The sequence below is a fragment of the Gopherus flavomarginatus genome, chromosome 2 (genome assembly GCF_025201925.1).
Source record: "Gopherus flavomarginatus isolate rGopFla2 chromosome 2, rGopFla2.mat.asm, whole genome shotgun sequence".
Classification (NCBI taxonomy): domain Eukaryota; kingdom Metazoa; phylum Chordata; order Testudines; family Testudinidae; genus Gopherus; species Gopherus flavomarginatus.
The window spans coordinates 299,575,032-299,591,045 of NC_066618.1; the positions used below are offsets into that span (position 1 = coordinate 299,575,032).

The 16,014-nt window shown below is 54.7% G+C and overlaps 1 protein-coding gene across 2 annotated transcripts in view; it reads left to right on the plus strand.

Moving 5' to 3' along the window:
- Positions 1-16,014, plus strand: part of ARHGAP39 (Rho GTPase activating protein 39) — a 423,196-nt gene that overhangs the window by 379,600 nt on the left and 27,582 nt on the right. For both annotated transcript variants that reach the window (XM_050940675.1, XM_050940676.1), the window contains one exon: positions 13,375-13,574. In XM_050940675.1, coding sequence (XP_050796632.1) covers positions 13,375-13,574 — 200 coding nt within the window. The remainder of the gene's footprint in view (positions 1-13,374; positions 13,575-16,014) is intronic.

A 16,014-nucleotide genomic window follows, 5' to 3' on the forward strand; every position in this document is an offset into this window, starting at 1 on the left:
CCAGGCCAAGGTGCCTCTAGTGAGACGCAAAGCAGTCATTGCCTTTCAGGGCCCGCAAGGGAGGATGGTTTTGGAGTTAGCCACAGGACTTGGGAAGTCCTGAACGTCTCTCTCAGCTGTTAGGGTAATGCAGTGGGAACTCCAACTCGCCATTAGTGGATCGCACTGCCCTGCTTCCCGGGAGGCTTGTGCATGTTGTGAAGAGCTCCAAGAGGAAGTGCTATGAAAGAGCAAAGCACTGATTGCAGCTCGGGCAGCCTGAGCGTTGCCATAACATCTTTGCGGGACATCCAGTCCTTTCCCGTTCGTTTGTTTCTCCCATGAGAAGTGACCCCGTATGGTGTGTCGTCTTCATTCTTCCATCAAAGGTGGTGCAGGCTTGTAAACGTGTCCATTGCTAGAGCAGACAGACCCCAGTTGCAAACGGATAAGGCTTCGCTGAGGGCCTGGTCTCTTGTCAGTCCCTGGTCAGCTGGCTTGTGTGCTCAATGTGCGTGCCTCTTTGTAGCACTGTTAACTAAGTGGATGGGTCCCGCTCCTGCAGTCCCTTAGCACTGACTCTGCACAGCTCTTCCCAGGCTGTCCATGTCCCACTGAAATCAGTGTCATCCCGGCTCATTCAGGAGTAATTGAGACTTGGAGGAGTTAACACATTGGGGAGTTGGCTGCCTTGCTTCTGTCTCTCCCCCCTATAACTGGGTAACAGCTGCTGTGACTAGAATGACTGGCCACTGACACATGGTGGGGAAAGAATACAGCTTGAGAGTCATGTGCCAGGCTGTTCCTCCGGGACAGCTTGTAGGACTTCAGAAAATCAATACATTGTGGTTGGCAAACTGAGCAGTGGTTGTTGGAGACCCAGAAGGAGCGGAAGTGTGAGCCCTTGTTTATGAGGCTCTCTGAGGGATCCTTCTCAGCAGAAGGACACTCTAGTTTTCATAAAGACATCCAGCCAGCTCTGCTGCACAAGAAGCCTTTGCAATTAGAATGAAATTTGTCGTGGTTCCGGCCATCAAGGGCTGATTTATGTTCAATATCCTGTTGACCTTTGAAATCAAACACAGAACTGATTCAAGGAACAGCCGCCCTGGCTGGAAACAAAGAACAGCATCTGGAAACAAAATGGGTGGCTTTGAACTCAGAATAAACGGCCTGCCAGGGCTTGTCCTTTTGCCGTCAGTTCTGTAGAACAGCTCAGACGCCAGCACTGTCCAGCGGAGTCAGAGTCCTGCCTGCACAATGGTACACTCAGAAAAGTCCCCTAAGGCTGGGAGAACTTTGGCTCTCGGGTTTGATCGTGAAACTATGGGGGAGGCTGAGTCTGGATCCCGTGCTTTGGGGGGATCCAGATTGGGGGGTTACTCCAAGCCCATCTCTAGTGGAGTTTTGATTCACATTCTTGCCCACCCCCCAAAAATAGCTGTTGTGCTGAGCAGAGTGGTTGCAGGTTTTCCTTTCACACTATACCAGCAAACTTGTGCTCTCTGCTGCTGGCCTTGTTCCCCAGGAAGCCTTTCAGGGCATTGCTTTGATCTGCTGTCGACGGGATTCCTGTGACATCAGCAATGCCGGCGTAGCACTGGGTGTGCGACTTTGAGGGCGTCTCTAATGATTTTGCCCTGCAGCCAGTTGGACAACTGCTTGCTGAATTTCAGGGTGTTTCCTCTTCCATCAGCGCAGCACCATGGCTAGGGTCTGTCATCTCTTCCTGCCTCTCCCAGCCACTCACATCTTCTTGGGGCTTATGGGGACTTTGGAGCCTCCTGCCAATATTGAGCTATCTCTTGTCTGCTTTCGGAACGTTTGAGTCACGTACAGTAAGAGGTTGGCCCGGATGAACGGGTTTGTGGAACTCACACAGTGTTCGAATACCAGATCTCTCAACCCAAACCATCAGTTATCTGTAGGTCAAGTATGTCCCCACTCAGCTCTGACCGCTGAGCAGGAAGCCACTGCACTCAGGAAGGGCCCAGTCCTGCAGGCCGCTGAGTCCGCTGACTCCAGCAGGACTTGGTACATCAACGGGATCAGGCCCAGTCTGTCTGGCGCCCATCACCAGAACATCTGGGCATCTCCTGGTCCTCACAGCCCCCTGAGAGGGAGAGAAGTGCTGTTACCCTCACTGTACACATGGGGAGCTGAGGCCCAGGTGTTTAGGCTCCTAACTCCCATTGAAATCAACGGGGTTACTCCTAGATTGGGTGACCATATATCCCACTTTGGCCGGAACGGTCCCGTTTTTAAGCTCTTTCCTGGTCATCCTGACTTGTTTTACATTTGTCCCATTTGTTCTTCAGTAGGGACGAGCAAACAAACTAATGCCCAGTTTACCAAAAGAGTTGGGGGTGCAGAGGAACATTGCCGGGGGGGGGAAGGGGAGCGATGTGAGGTGCCAAGCAGTGGGGTTCAGGGCTCAGCCCCAGCCGGTGCCAATCTCGGGGTGGTCAGCCCCAGCTGTGGGTGGTGTGGAGTTTGAGGGTCCAGCCCCAGCCACGGGTGGTGTGGAGTTTGGGGGGGGTCCAGCCCCAGGCGCAAGTGGTGTGGAGTTTGGGGGGTCCAGCCGCAGCCGCGGGTGGTGTGGAGTTTGGGGGATCCAGCCCCAGCTGTGGGTGGTGTGGAGTTTGGGGGGTCCAGCCCCAGCCGCAGGTGGTGTGGAGTTTGGGGGGTCCAGCCCCAGCCATGAGTGATGTGGAGTTTGGGGGGTCCAGCTCCAGCTGCAGGTTGTGTGGAGTTTGGGGGATCCAGCCCCAGCTGTGGGTGGTGTGGAGTTTGGGGGGGTCCAGTCCCAGCCGCGGGTGGTGTGGAGTTTGAGGGGTCCAGCCCCAGCCCTGGGCAGCAGGGCAGTCGGGGGGGTCAGGCCTAGCCGTGGGAGGCAGAAGGCAGCTCAGGCGAGCCCCAGCCATCCCATTTTTTCTTTAGGAAATAGGGTCACCCTACTCCTAAAGTAAGTTACTCCTCAACAGGAGGGAGGTGTCATACACCTAGTCCCAGATTTGGACCTTAGCGTCCAAAATATGGGGGTTAGCATGAAAACCTCCAAGCTTAGTTACCAGCTTGGACCTGGTAAAGCTGCCACCACCCAAAAAATTAGAGTGTTTTGGGGCACTCTGGTCCCCACAAAAACCTTCCCTGGGGACCCCAAGACCCAAATCCCTTGAGTCTCACAACAAAGGGAAATAAACCTTTTCCCTTCCCCCCCCCCCAGGTGTTCCTGGAGAGAGACACAGAAGCAAACTCCGTGAATCTAAACAGAGGGAGTTCACCCTCTCTATTTCCAGTCCTGGAAACACAAGCACTTCCCTCTTTACCCAGAGGGAATGCAAAGTCAGGCTAGTAAATCTAACACACACAGATTTCCCCCTGACTTCTTCCTCCCACCAATTCCCTGGTGAGCTGCAGACTCAATTCCCTGGAGTTCCCCACTAAAGAAAAACTCCAGCAGGTCTTAAAAAGAAAGCTTTATATAAAAAGAAAGAAAAATACATAAAAATGGTCTCTCTGTATCAAGGTGACAAATACAGGGTCAATTGCTTAAAAGAATATTGAATAAACAGCCTTATTCAAAAAGAATACAATTCAAAGCACTCCAGCAACTATACCATGTAAATACAAAAGAAAGCAATAGAAACCTTACTGCCTTACTATATGGTACTTACAGCTTGGAAATAGAAAATTAGAAAGCAGGAAATAGAAACCCCCTCATAGCCGAGAGAGTGCAGGCAGCAGACCAAGAACAAAGGACTCACACACAAACTTCCCTCCACCCAGAGTTGAAAAAATCCTGTTTCCTGATTGGTCCTCTGGTCAGGTGCTTCAGATACTTATTTCCAGGTGAAAGAGACGTTAACCCTTAGCTATCTGTTTATGACAGGAGGCCATAGTCAGATTGCAGCAATGTGGGGGCCTGAGCGTGCAGCCTCTGCACACTCCCAGACCCTCCGAGCGAGTGAGAGATTGGTGGTGATTCAGAACCGCCCTGCCCCCACCTGGGTAACTGTTTGTCATTCTGTTTTACGCTGGTGCTTCGAAGTGTAGCTGTGGTGTGCAATACACGCCTGGCTCTCCAGAGTCCAGCCTGGCTCCATAGGTCAGGAGTCTGTAGGCTTTGGTTCTTTGACTCCCAGCTTACCCGCAGCCTTCAGCTCCCCAGGGCTGGAAGCAGATCTCTGCTGCTGTGGAGTTTACACCCTGGGCACTCGTTGGGGTTGACGCTTGCAGACGCCTGGTAATGCGCTGGTGGTTGCTCGGAGAGCTGAGTGATCAGAGGAATCCCCTGCTCTCCGAGGAGGAGTTACAGCCAGGTTTGCACTGCACTGCTAGGGGAGCCTGTTCCCAGAGGGGCACTCACACGCCCATGCCAAGGCCGTTTGCCCTCTCGCTGTGTTACTGGCTACCAGCAGTGCTGGCTGCGGCTTTCGTCATGGCTGAGTCACAGGATGGCAAAGTCAAAAGGTCAGTTTGTGGAAACAGTCAGACTGAAAACCTCAATCAGTGGTAGGTCATGTGCTGTGCCCACAGTAATCCCCTGAGTTTCCATCCTAACCGTAAGTAGGGTTTCCAGAACAGGATTTATAATGCATCTCTCTAAACCACAACCCAGCTCTTTAAATACAGATCAGTCTAAACCAAGCCCCCAAATCCAGACACCTCGTACTCTGGGAACAGCTGAACCTGGAGCTGAACCTCTGAGGCTTGGACCCACCTGTTAGAATTTAAACCAGGCTGGGAGGGGAAATTCGATAACCCCATTGGGGTATGAAGGCTCCCCCTGAAAACCCAGGAGCTGTGCTCCCTCCTTCCCACAGCATGTCACTGAGCTCCAGCCCCCTGGTGTTATCTGTGCAGTGCCGAGGGTGTGCTAAACTCATATCCACCTGTGCAACTGCCCATCACAAGCGGGCACCCCATTCACTCGCTCACTTGTCCCTCATCTTCTGGTGCTCGCTGGTTTGTTATTGTAGGGGTGCTCCTAAGCGATTGGCTGTGGGGCGTGCATCACTGGCTGGAGGATTCTCTGCACCTTGAGGTCTTTAAACCACAATTTGAGGACTTCAGTAACTCAGACATAGGTTCGGGGTTTGTTCCAGGAGTGGGTGGATGAGGTTACATGGCCTGCGGTGTGCAGGAGGTCAGACTAGATGATCATAATGGTCCCTTCTGACCTTAAAGTCTATGAGTGCAGAATCTGAGTGCTGGGCAGCTGACATGGCTTGTGCTGAAGCATTAATTTTGGAGAGAAACACAAAAAATGAATCACAGGGACTAGAACAAAGATGTGTCAAGTCTGGGGCCTATGGATCTTGTTGGTGTCCCCTCAAGACAGTGACGCAGAGCACCAGGAAATACAAAGCTCAGGCCGATCTCACTCAGCTTCTGGGGGGCTTTCCCTGCGTGGCTGGCATCCATCACTGGGCCAGGAGGTGGCAGCTAGTGTCTCGCTATCAAAGAGCCTTCCCACTCCATGGACTCATTGCTCCCCACACAAAGCAGAGGATTGAGCATTCTCCTAACTAGAGCACAGGGGAGAAGGCTCCTTTTGGCCAGTTGAGGGCTGCCTGGTTAACTACCCAGGGCCCCAGTGGCTACCCATACGGTCAGACTCTCCCACCTTCACTCATGGTGAGGGGCAGTGTGCTGCACCAGTGGTGCCATTTATTTCAGTGGGGTTACTCCTAGAGCAGGACACTACTCGCTGTGAGGGACAGAGCGGATGTAGCCCATAGTCAGCATAGAATGGCTCACCTTCGCTATGGCCTGTGCAGGCTGCAGGACCCAACATGTGTCCTTCACCTTCAGCCAAGCACCCATCTGCCTGGCTCAGGTTGGAGTGGCATGCTGGGAGCTGTAGTCTCCATGTGCTGCACCTCTCTGTTTAAAATTAAATGAGCCAGGGGTCTTATTGCTGAGCATTGTGAGCCGCCCCTTATCTTACCATCCCTCTGCTTTTCTCCGGTAAATGTTTCTGTTCCTGATGTTAACTCCGTGTTTGCTTTTAATCTCCCAAGTAGCAGAACTACAGTGGTTTGCCTCTCGGCAGGAAGATGCCAGAGGAGTCGTTGATCTTGCTCTTTCATGAAGACAAATGGCTGCAGTTACCAGTTCTCAGTAGATGAGAGAATGTGCAGCATAATGCTCAAGCCATCTGGAGAAACCTGGCACAGGGAGAGGGGGGAAATCACACGCTGCTGAGCTTGACAGAAACATATCACTAGCCAAGAAGGAGCTTAGCCAACTGCTCTTGAGCAGGGCTTGGGAGGGACGGTGCATGTGAACTCCAAGTGCCCCCTGGAAACCAAACTGAAAGGGTCATTGACACTTCATGGGAAATGTACAACAACAGCTGTACTTTGTGTAACATCTTTTGCGTTCATGGTGTCCGAGTGCCCTTTGCAGAGCTAAGAAATAACCCTTTGCATCTCTCTAACCCCTTCCCGCTGAGTGTTTCAAAGCCCTCTACGGACAATGAATTGAGGCCCCCAGCACAACCTCTGGAGGAAGTTCATTATCATTAGCGCCATTTGACACATGGGGAAACTGAGGCACAGAGCGGGGCTATGACTTGACCAAGGTCACACAGCACATGGGCAGCAGAACTGGAAGTGGAAGCAGGTCCCTTGACTCCCAGTCCTGTGCTTTAGCCATTCGATCGTGTCTCCTCTCCAGCTGCACAAGAAACACAAAGATTATGACTGACGTTCACCCATGCAGTGGACCCCACCTACGTCCCATCGAGGCTTAGTTGGTGCCTAGTGTGATCACTGTAACTGCAAAGGCTGAGCGGCATTAAAAGGATCAGGGCGCTCCTTTCTGCATTTCTCTTCCTCCTCCTAGAATCAACAGCCCAGAAAGATGATCTTTGTACGAAGTCTGTGCTGCTCGTTCTGTCTATCCATTCCTAAAGCCCTCTTCACCTGCCCACCCAGAGTGGAGGCTCCTGTTTGTTCTGTTTGTACAATGCCTGGCACAGTGGGGCCCATGATGAGGGTTCCCCGGAGCTACCACCATGCAAGTAATATTAATAGTCCCCTTCGCCCACCGGACACTCTAGTACAGGGGTAGGCAACCTATGGCACGCATGTCGAAAGCGGCACACAAGCTGATTTTCAGTGGCACTCACACTGCCCGGGTCCTGGCCACCAGTCTGGGGGCTCTGCAGTTTAATTTAATTTTAAATGAAGCTTCTTAAACATTTTAAAAACCTTACTTACTTTACATACAACAATAGTTTAGTTATATATTATAGACTTACAGAAAGAGACCTTCTAAAAACGTTAAAATGTTTTACTGGCATGTGAAACCTTAAATTAGAGTGAATAAACGAAGACTTGGCACAGCACTTCTGAAAGGTTGCCGACCCCTGCTCTAGTACGTCAGGACAGGGGATAAGCAGCTAGAGCAGGTGAAATCCTGAGCAAGAAAGACCCCGTTTTCCTGCAAACACCCTTCATGGAAAGAAAGGGAGGGAGGGAGGAAGATCAGTGGCGAGTAGCTTCCTGTGGTGCAGGCCGAGTAATCACAGCAAGGAATGGTTTCCCAGGTCCCCTGGGAAGTGTCAGTAAGTGTTTGAAAGCAGGGCCTGGGTGCCTTTTGCAGGGCTATGTGCATTCTGCTCCCCTTGTGCAATCTCCTTCTGAACCAAATCTGTTCTTTCCAATGCTGCCCGTGGCCTGCCAAGGTGGATGACTAGACCAGGGCTGCTGGCATGAGGGAGGCGCTTCCTTCTAGGATGCTGAGATGTTCTTAGCAGGTCAGCAGTCAGGTAGGCCGTGCGCTCCCACCGAACTGTCACTCTGTGACAAGACTACCAGGGAGGTTAAAAGCTGAGACGTGAGGCTCTGAGGGAGAGACTGGGTGGCTTTTGCTGGTGGTAACCAGCACTGCTGGAACCCTTGGGCAGAGATTCACTGTGGTGCCCTTGGGATGACAGCGCAGTGTGTATGTGAACCAGAAGGCGCCTAGATGCTGTGGGGGTGGGCCCATTAAAATGCTATCGCTGGCTTGGCCAGAATGCTGGGTGCGTCTGTCAGTACATAGATACCAGAGATTACCAAATACCAAGGGTGGCTGGACAGATGGATTGCAGAACCAGACTGCTGCACAAAGGACAGATGAGAGGGGAGCTGAGATGCAGAGGGCTCGGGAAGGGAGAGACTCTCACCCAAAAGACGCTGCTGAGTGTGCTGGCTGGGGAATCATCATTCTGTTGGGAAGAGAGGTCAGGTAGGACCCTTTGGCTCATCTGGTCTGTGCCGTTGCCCGCTGCTGCCTGCCTGGCTCGTGCAGTGCAGTCTGGAGGCGGATAGTGGGGAATGCTGGCATCTTGCACATTGGGCATCGAATCTGCTCATGGAGGTGACTGTAGGGAGATGCTGAGTGTCTGCAGCAAGCCCCAGGGCTCCAACAGGCGAGGTAGGTTCTCCTGTTTCCTAGCTCAAGTAGGGAAGAGTTCACATGGACCGTGACCCCCGAAGACACTTCCCTCCCAGGAGCTGTGGCAGGGGAGAGAGACCTGCTGAGCTGGAGCCCCATGCAGATCTCCCAGCCTAAGCAGCTGCTGTGGGTAGGAGCACCTGGCCTAACCGTCCCCGTGGGAGGAGACCCGCCTACAGCACTGGGGGCGGGTGGCCTTTCCCATCTCTTCTGGCATCAGAGAGCAGGGAACCGCACCCCTGCTGCCTCCTTTCCAGTCGCAATCCTGAGAAACAGACATTATAGTTCCATAGGGAGCTGGGGGGACCCCAACTCCCAGTCTGCTCAGGCCACTAGACAACACTACCTCCCACAATAAGTGGGCAGGAGAAACATCAACCACATGGTTAGAGATGGCCCTGCAGCCAGCTGGGACCCATCTCCCACCCCCCCAGATTGCTCACAGAGAATCCAGCCTTAGAGCTTTGCAGAGTGACCTGTATGGATCCAGCAGAGCACAGGAGGTGGGAGCCCATTGACGTGAGTTCTCCCCGCTCCTGGCCTCCTCTGCTGCTTCTGTAGCCTCCCAGGGCGCAGCTGTAGAGCGAGCGGCAGCCGGATGACAGGCGCAGGCTCCCGGGGCTCACAGGCCACGGCCAAGGCCTGCTCCAGGCACCAGCGAAGGAAGCAGGTGCTTGGGGCGGCCAATACAAAGGGGCGGCGCATCCGGGTCTTCGGCGGGAATTCGGCGGCGGGTCCCTCAGTCCCTCTCTTCCTCTTTGAGCCGAAGGACCCGCTGCCGAAGAACGGAGCGGTGTGATGGAGCTGCCGCTGGTCGGCTTTCTTTCTTTTTTTCTTTTTTTTTTTTTTGCCGCTTGGGGCGGCAGAAAACCTGGAGCCAGCCCTGCCTACAGCTGTACAGCAAGTGGTAGCCACACAACAGGTGAAGGCTCGCGGGGCTCCCAGGGCACGGCTGTACAGCGAGTGGCAGCTGGCCGACAGGCACAGGGTCCCGGGGTTCCCAGGGCGCGGCTGTACAGCGAGTGGCAGCTGGCCAACAGGCACAGGTTCCCGCGGTTCCCAGGGTGCGGCTGTACAGCGAGCGGCAGACACACAACAGACGCAGATTCCCATGGCTCCTAGGGTGCGGCTGTACAGTGAGCGGCAGACACGCAACAGGTGCAGGTTCCCACGGTTCCCAGGGTGCGACTGTACAGCGAGCGGCAGACACACAACAGACGCAGGTTCCTGTGGATCCTAGGGCGCGGCTGTACAGCGAGTGGCAGACACACAACAGGCGCAGGTTCCCATGGCTCCTAGGGCGCGGCTGTACAGCGAGCGGCAGAGACACAACAGGTGCAGGTTCCCATGGCTCCTAGGGCACGGCTGTACAGCGAGCGGCAGACACACAACAGGCGCAGGTTCCCGTGGCTCCTAGGGCGCGGCTGTACAACGAGTGGCAGACACACAACAGGCGCAGGTTCCCATGGCTCCTAAGGCGCGGCTGTACAGCTAGCGGCAGACACACAAGCGCAGGTTCCCATGGTTCCTAAGGCGCGGCTGTACAGTGAGCGGCAGACACACAACAGGTGCAGGTTCCCATGACTCCTAGGGCGCGGCTGTACAGCGAGCGGCAGACACACAAGCGCAGGTTCCCATGGCTCCTAGGGCGCAGCTGTACAGTGAGCGGCAGAGACACAGGCACAGGTTCCCATGGCTCCTAGGGCGCGGCTGTACAGTGAGTGGCAGAGACACAAGCGCAGGTTCCCGTGGCTCCTAGGGCGCAGCTGTACAGCGAGCGGCAGACACACAACAGGCGCAGATTCCCGAGGCTCCCAGGGTGCTGCTGTACAGCAAGTGGCAGCTGGACAACAGGCGCAGGTTCCCGTGGCTCCTAGGGCGCGGCTGTACAGCGAGCGACAGACACACAACAGACGCAGGTTCCCGTGGCTCCTAGGGCGAGGCTGTACAGCGAGCGACAGACACACAACAGATGCAGGTTCCCGTGGCTCCTAGGGCGTGGCTGTACAGCAAGCAGCAGACACAACAGGTGCAGGTTCCCATGGCTCCTAGGGCGCAGCTGTACAGCGAGCGGCAGACACAGAACAGGTGCAGGTTCCCGTGGCTCCTAAGGCGCGGCTGTACAGTGAGCGGCAGACACACAACAGGTGCAGGTTCCCATGACTCCTAGGGCGTGGCTGTACAGCAAGCAGCAGACACAACAGGTGCAGGTTCCCATGGCTCCTAGGGCGCAGCTGTACAGCGAGCGGCAGACACAGAACAGGTGCAGGTTCCCGTGGCTCCTAAGGCGCGGCTGTACAGCGAGCGGCAGACACAGAACAGGTGCAGGTTCCCGTGGCTCCTAAGGCGCGGCTGTACAGCGAGCGGCAGACACACAACAGGTGCAGGTTCCCGTGGCTCCTAGGGCGCGGCTGTACAGCAAGCGGCAGAGACAACAGGCGCAGGTTCCCGTGGCTCCTAGGGCGCGGCTGTACAGCGAGCGGCAGATACACAACAGGTGCGGGTTCCCGTGGCTCCTAGGGCGCGGCTGTACAGTGAGCGGCAGAGACACAACAGGCGCAGGTTCCCGTGGCTCCTAGGGCGCGGCTGTACAGCGAGCGGCAGACACACAGCAGGCGCAGGTTCCCGTGGCTCCTAGGGCGCAGCTGTACAGTGCGTGGCAGCTGGACGACAGGCACAGTGAACTGCAAAGTGAACTGCAGGGGAACAGGAAATGCCTCCGGGGGCCTGGCCTGCGGTTTCGTTCCAGGGTTGGCAATGCCACTGCACTGACAGAGAAACTGCAACTGGATCCCCCAGCTTGGTCCCCTCCTAAATGGCCATAGGGCCATGGATGCCACCATGGTGAAACGGGAGACAAAGCGAACCTAGAGCCCCAAACCAGCCCTTTGCCCAGGGAGGCCTGGCTGGTGACTAAAACCTGCGCCTGGAAGTTTGGAGAGCCCAGCCTCCATTCCCGACTCTGCTGCTGCCCCTGGACACTAACTGCACAGCTCTGTGCCTGGGGTTCCCAAGACAGGGAGTAATAGATCCTCTCTCTCTCTCTCCCAAGTTGTGTGTGAGCCTTAATTGTTTAATGTTTATGAAGCACCCAGAAACCCTCCATGCAACTGGTCATACAGAGAGAGTCATTGCCAGAACCAGGAGGACTAGGAGGCCCGTCGCTCCCAGTCTTGTGCTCCGACCACTCCCCTCCACCAAAAGCGCATAAATAGTTTTTCAGAGACATTATTAAGGGCACAAGAGGAAACTATTCCACTGCGTAGGAAAGATAGGAAGTCTGGCAAGAGACACCCTGGCTTAGCCAGGAGATCTTCAATGATCTAAAAATCAAAAACGAATTTGTATCATTATATGAAAAGGTTTCAGTGATGCGGCCCTCGGGCCAATGTCCTAGTGCTCATGTGACCCTAATGGTGATTTGAGTTTGAGACCCTGTTCTAAACCCAGTTGGACACTCCATAAATCTCTGAGTCGGCTTAGTGTTCATAGGCCAAAGTGATCACGCTTAGGTGATTAAAGTGAGGCCTCTGCCTCTGTGCTTAGGTAGCTGACTAAAAGTGGCCTAGGATTCAGAGGTTTGCACTGAACTTTAGTGGAAGTTCTGGGTGCTCAGAACGTGTGAAAATCAGGCACTAGGTGTCCAAGTCAGCTACCCCAAATTAGAGTCTAAGTCTGAAAGTGTGGCCCTTAACTGCTCTGTGCCTCAGTTTCCCCAGCTGTGGGATTAGTGATCCTTCCCCTCCTCTGTGAAACGCTATGGGATGTATGGAGAGAATGCTATAGCAGTGCCAAGGGCTGTTACTGCTGCTGTTACTGTACTTGTGTTAGGAGAACTCAGAGCCACACTTCTAGTTACTGTGGCACAAGGCTTTCCATTCCCAGGGGCCGTGCGCAATGGACTGAAGACTTTTCCCTGTCTGACTGCAATAGGCCTTGGACGCTGTTCGGGAGCAATTTTTAGTATTTATTTATTTATTTATTTATTTATTGATTGTCAAATTTGAGCCAAAATGGTTCTGCCATTTTCAAGACTAAGGAGGGGTGGAGAAAACATTCTTGCTCCAAAGATGTGACTTTTTTGAACACAGGGGTGGGAATTGGCAGGAACATGGAATTTAGCAGGTCCCTCCGGCCGGGCCAGGCTTTGGGACATAATGTAAATTGGTTGTGACTTGCTAAAGTTCTTCACCTTTTAAAACCATTGTGTGTGCCTGGCCCTGGGCTTTGTAACGTGATCTCTTAGCAGTTGATCAGGGGTCTGTTTGGGTGTAGTTTAGGAGTGTTTGTGAGCCACGCTGTGTTCCTTTGTGACTGGTGTAGGGACAGAGGGAAGAAGACAAATGTTCAGTGACAGTGAGCAGGGCCGGCGCTTCCATTTAGGCAACCCAGGCAATCGCCCAGGGCGCCAGGATTACTGGGGGGCGGCATTTTGCCGGGGGGGGCGGCAGGCGGCTCCGGTTGACCTGCCGCAGGCATGTCTGCAGAGGGTCCGCTGGTCCCGCGACTCCGGTGGACCTACCGCAGGCATGTCTGCAGAGGGTCCGCTGGTCCCGCGGCTCTGGTGGACCTACCGCAGGCAGGCCTGTGGACGGTCCGCTGGTCCCGCGGCTCCGGTTGACCTGCCGCAGGCATGTCTGCAGAGGGTCCGCTGGTCCCGCGGCTCTGGTGGACCTTCCACAGGCACGCCTGTGGACGGTCCGCTGGTCCCGCGGCTCCGGTGGACCTCCCGCAGGCACGCCTGTGGCAGGTCAACTGGAGCCGCGGGAGCAGCGCGCGGGGCGGCGAAATGGCCATGCGCCTAGGGCACCAAAAACACTGGTGCCGGTCCTGACAGTGAGTAGTGACCTCTTGGTGCTTACTGTCCGAGGCGAGTCCTGTATGAGTAATGACCGTGCATGTGTCTCTGGGCCTTCATGCTTGTCTTGGTTCCATCTCTTGCAGGGCCTGAAGAAGCCGAATATTGAGGAGATCCGGCATGCAAAGAATGCAGTGTTCAGCCCCTCCATGTTTGGGAGCTCCCTGCAGGAGATCATGAACATGCAGAAGGAGAGGTACCCGGATCGGCAGCTCCCCTGGGTGCAAACCAGACTGTCTGAGGAAGTGCTGGCGCTTAATGGAGACCAGACCGAGGGCATCTTCAGGTAACGCTGCCTTGTGACTTGGACCCTTCTTGCACAGTTCAGCTCTCAGGGAGCTGCACGCCAGGCATTTGCTTCCAATGGAGAAGATGCAGCTGGCTGCTTCTTTAATAGAGCAGGGTGGTCCATGAGGGCCCAGCAGGGGTCTTAGAAGGGAGTGTTGCATGCTGGGACATGTAGTCTTTCTTAGCAGCACCTCTGCTAAAGATGAGGATGGCCACAGGCTGCACTGTGGAGCACTGTGGCTTGTGCTGTGGCCACTTCTGCCTCGCAGTGTGACTTTGTGGAGCAGGCACTTAGAACATTCTCTAAGGGGCGACGTAACACTTCCAAAGCCGGATGACAGCATTGGGCCTGGCTGTCCCTGAGCAGACTAGAGAAGCAATGACCGAGGCAGCACTGTTGCTAGCTGCTCATCTCCCCTCCCAGTCTGGCCCAAGCCACAGCCTCAGAGAAGAAACCTTTGCAGTTGATGGCATGGTCTGAGCACAGGGTACTTTCTCTCTCTCTCTTGTTTCCTTTTTTTGTATTGCCCATCACCACGGTATCTAGGCTTCCATCCAGGAACTCTGTCGTTCACCAGTTTTCATTGTTTTGAGCAAGATTTAGCTGATATATGTAACATCCTGTGTGCAAGTCCACTGTACCTGCTCTCCCACTGTCTGCTTAATGCCAAGCCTTAGCAGTGGGGCCCTCTCTTGCCAGTGACAAAGTGTGATCATGGACAGCATGTTTCCACAGGGCCTCTCCTGCAGTGGAAAGGGCACCTGGGCACAGGAGGTACAGAAGATCCCCTCTGATTTCACAGACCGCCCCAGCTCCTTCCCTTTGTGGGGGTTCTGCAGTGTGTGGGTGCTGCTGAGGGAAGAACTGTGGTCCCTGGTGGTCTGGGCTAGCTCTATCCCTGTGGACAGAGAGGGGCCTGGACTGGAGCACCCCCAAAGTGTGGGTAATGCTTGTCTGGTTCTAAATGGTTGGCGTCCCCTGTTGCTGCAATGGATTGAACCAAACTCCCAGACACTAACCCCCTGAATTCTCGGGAAGGTCACAACTAGACCTGAGTCTGAGGCCAGCCTCTTTCTCAAATGGGCCAACCCAACCCCCTGGATCTGCATCCCAGCTCAGTGCCTCTGGCCTGTCTCTCGAGATAGCCATAGACTGAGCGAAGTGCAGCCTGCATGCATGCTGCCTAGCAAAATATTTCTCCTTGCGCCCCTCCAGCTCCCAGTAAGAGCTTGGCCAGGCCATTTCCTACTCCTCTGCACCCATCCCAGGAGAACCCAGGATTCAGAAAATCCAGGCCCCACTGACCTTGTTCTTCAGCAAATGGATTGTTGTCCAGGGCTGGCCCGGGCCTCTCTGGATTTTGCAGCCTGCCATTCCCTGGAAATGACACACATTCCTGGTGGGGTTTTCTCAGGTTGCTTTATCCCTTGACTCCCTCCAGGCAAAGGAGCTCCCCCAAGTGCTGCTCAGCCTGCCATTCCCAAGAAGGTGACCTGAGAGCAGTTCCTTGGTGTGTGAATCAGAGTCGTACTGGGCTGGGAAAGTTTCCCTTGTCGTGACCTGAGCCTGAGCCACCGCTGGGTGGAAGTGACCAAAGGTGCTGAGAGACCAGGCAGTGATGGCTGTGATGGCAATAACATTGTCCGTGTCTCCTACGTGCTGCTGTGCGCCGGATCCTCTGCGGCAGCCTTTGGGAGGGGGAGGGGAGTGAATTTCACCAGGACTATCAGCCCTGCCTTGTGTTAGTCACGGCTCTGTCCTGGCCGCTGGACTCTGGGACATCTTCGCTTGCGGTCGCTCATTCACATCCCATTTGAGGCCAAGAGCATCCCCCAAGGGTTTCTCTTGTTTGTAGGCTGATGGGACCTTCCTGTCCACAGTGCTCACTAATGTCAATCCTCACCTGGCCAGAGGGGTCGCTGCTGAGCCACACGAGGCCCTTCCCCTCCCGTCGGGCTCAGCATGGTGTCCGCTGCTGCAGGGGGATGTACCTGTCTATTACAATGTATCATGTCTGTCTCCCCCATGCCACACCCGGCAACCGCCTCTGCTAAGCAAGGTCTCAGCTGCTTACTCTGTCCCAAGCTGTTAGAGGGCTTCTTACACAGCCTCCCACACAGGCTCAGCTCCGCTCCCCCAGTGCTCAGAGAGAGGAGTCAAATTGTGCAGGGGGTACTGTGACGGGATCCCCGGGGTACAACCTGGAACTGTGGAACCGCTGTGCCCCCTTAACTCTGCAGCCTGGGCTGTCTCTCCCAGTGCTTTGCTAGTGACAAGCAGCAGACCCCTCCAGGCGCTGTTATCCCTCAGCCACCAGCATGCAGAGAAACACCCAGCTAAATTGCATGAATGCTTTCCAAGCCACTCATAAACCATCCACAGGGAAACACCAGCGAATCCCCCCAGCTTCCAGCCTTGCACCTCAGAAATGTACCAT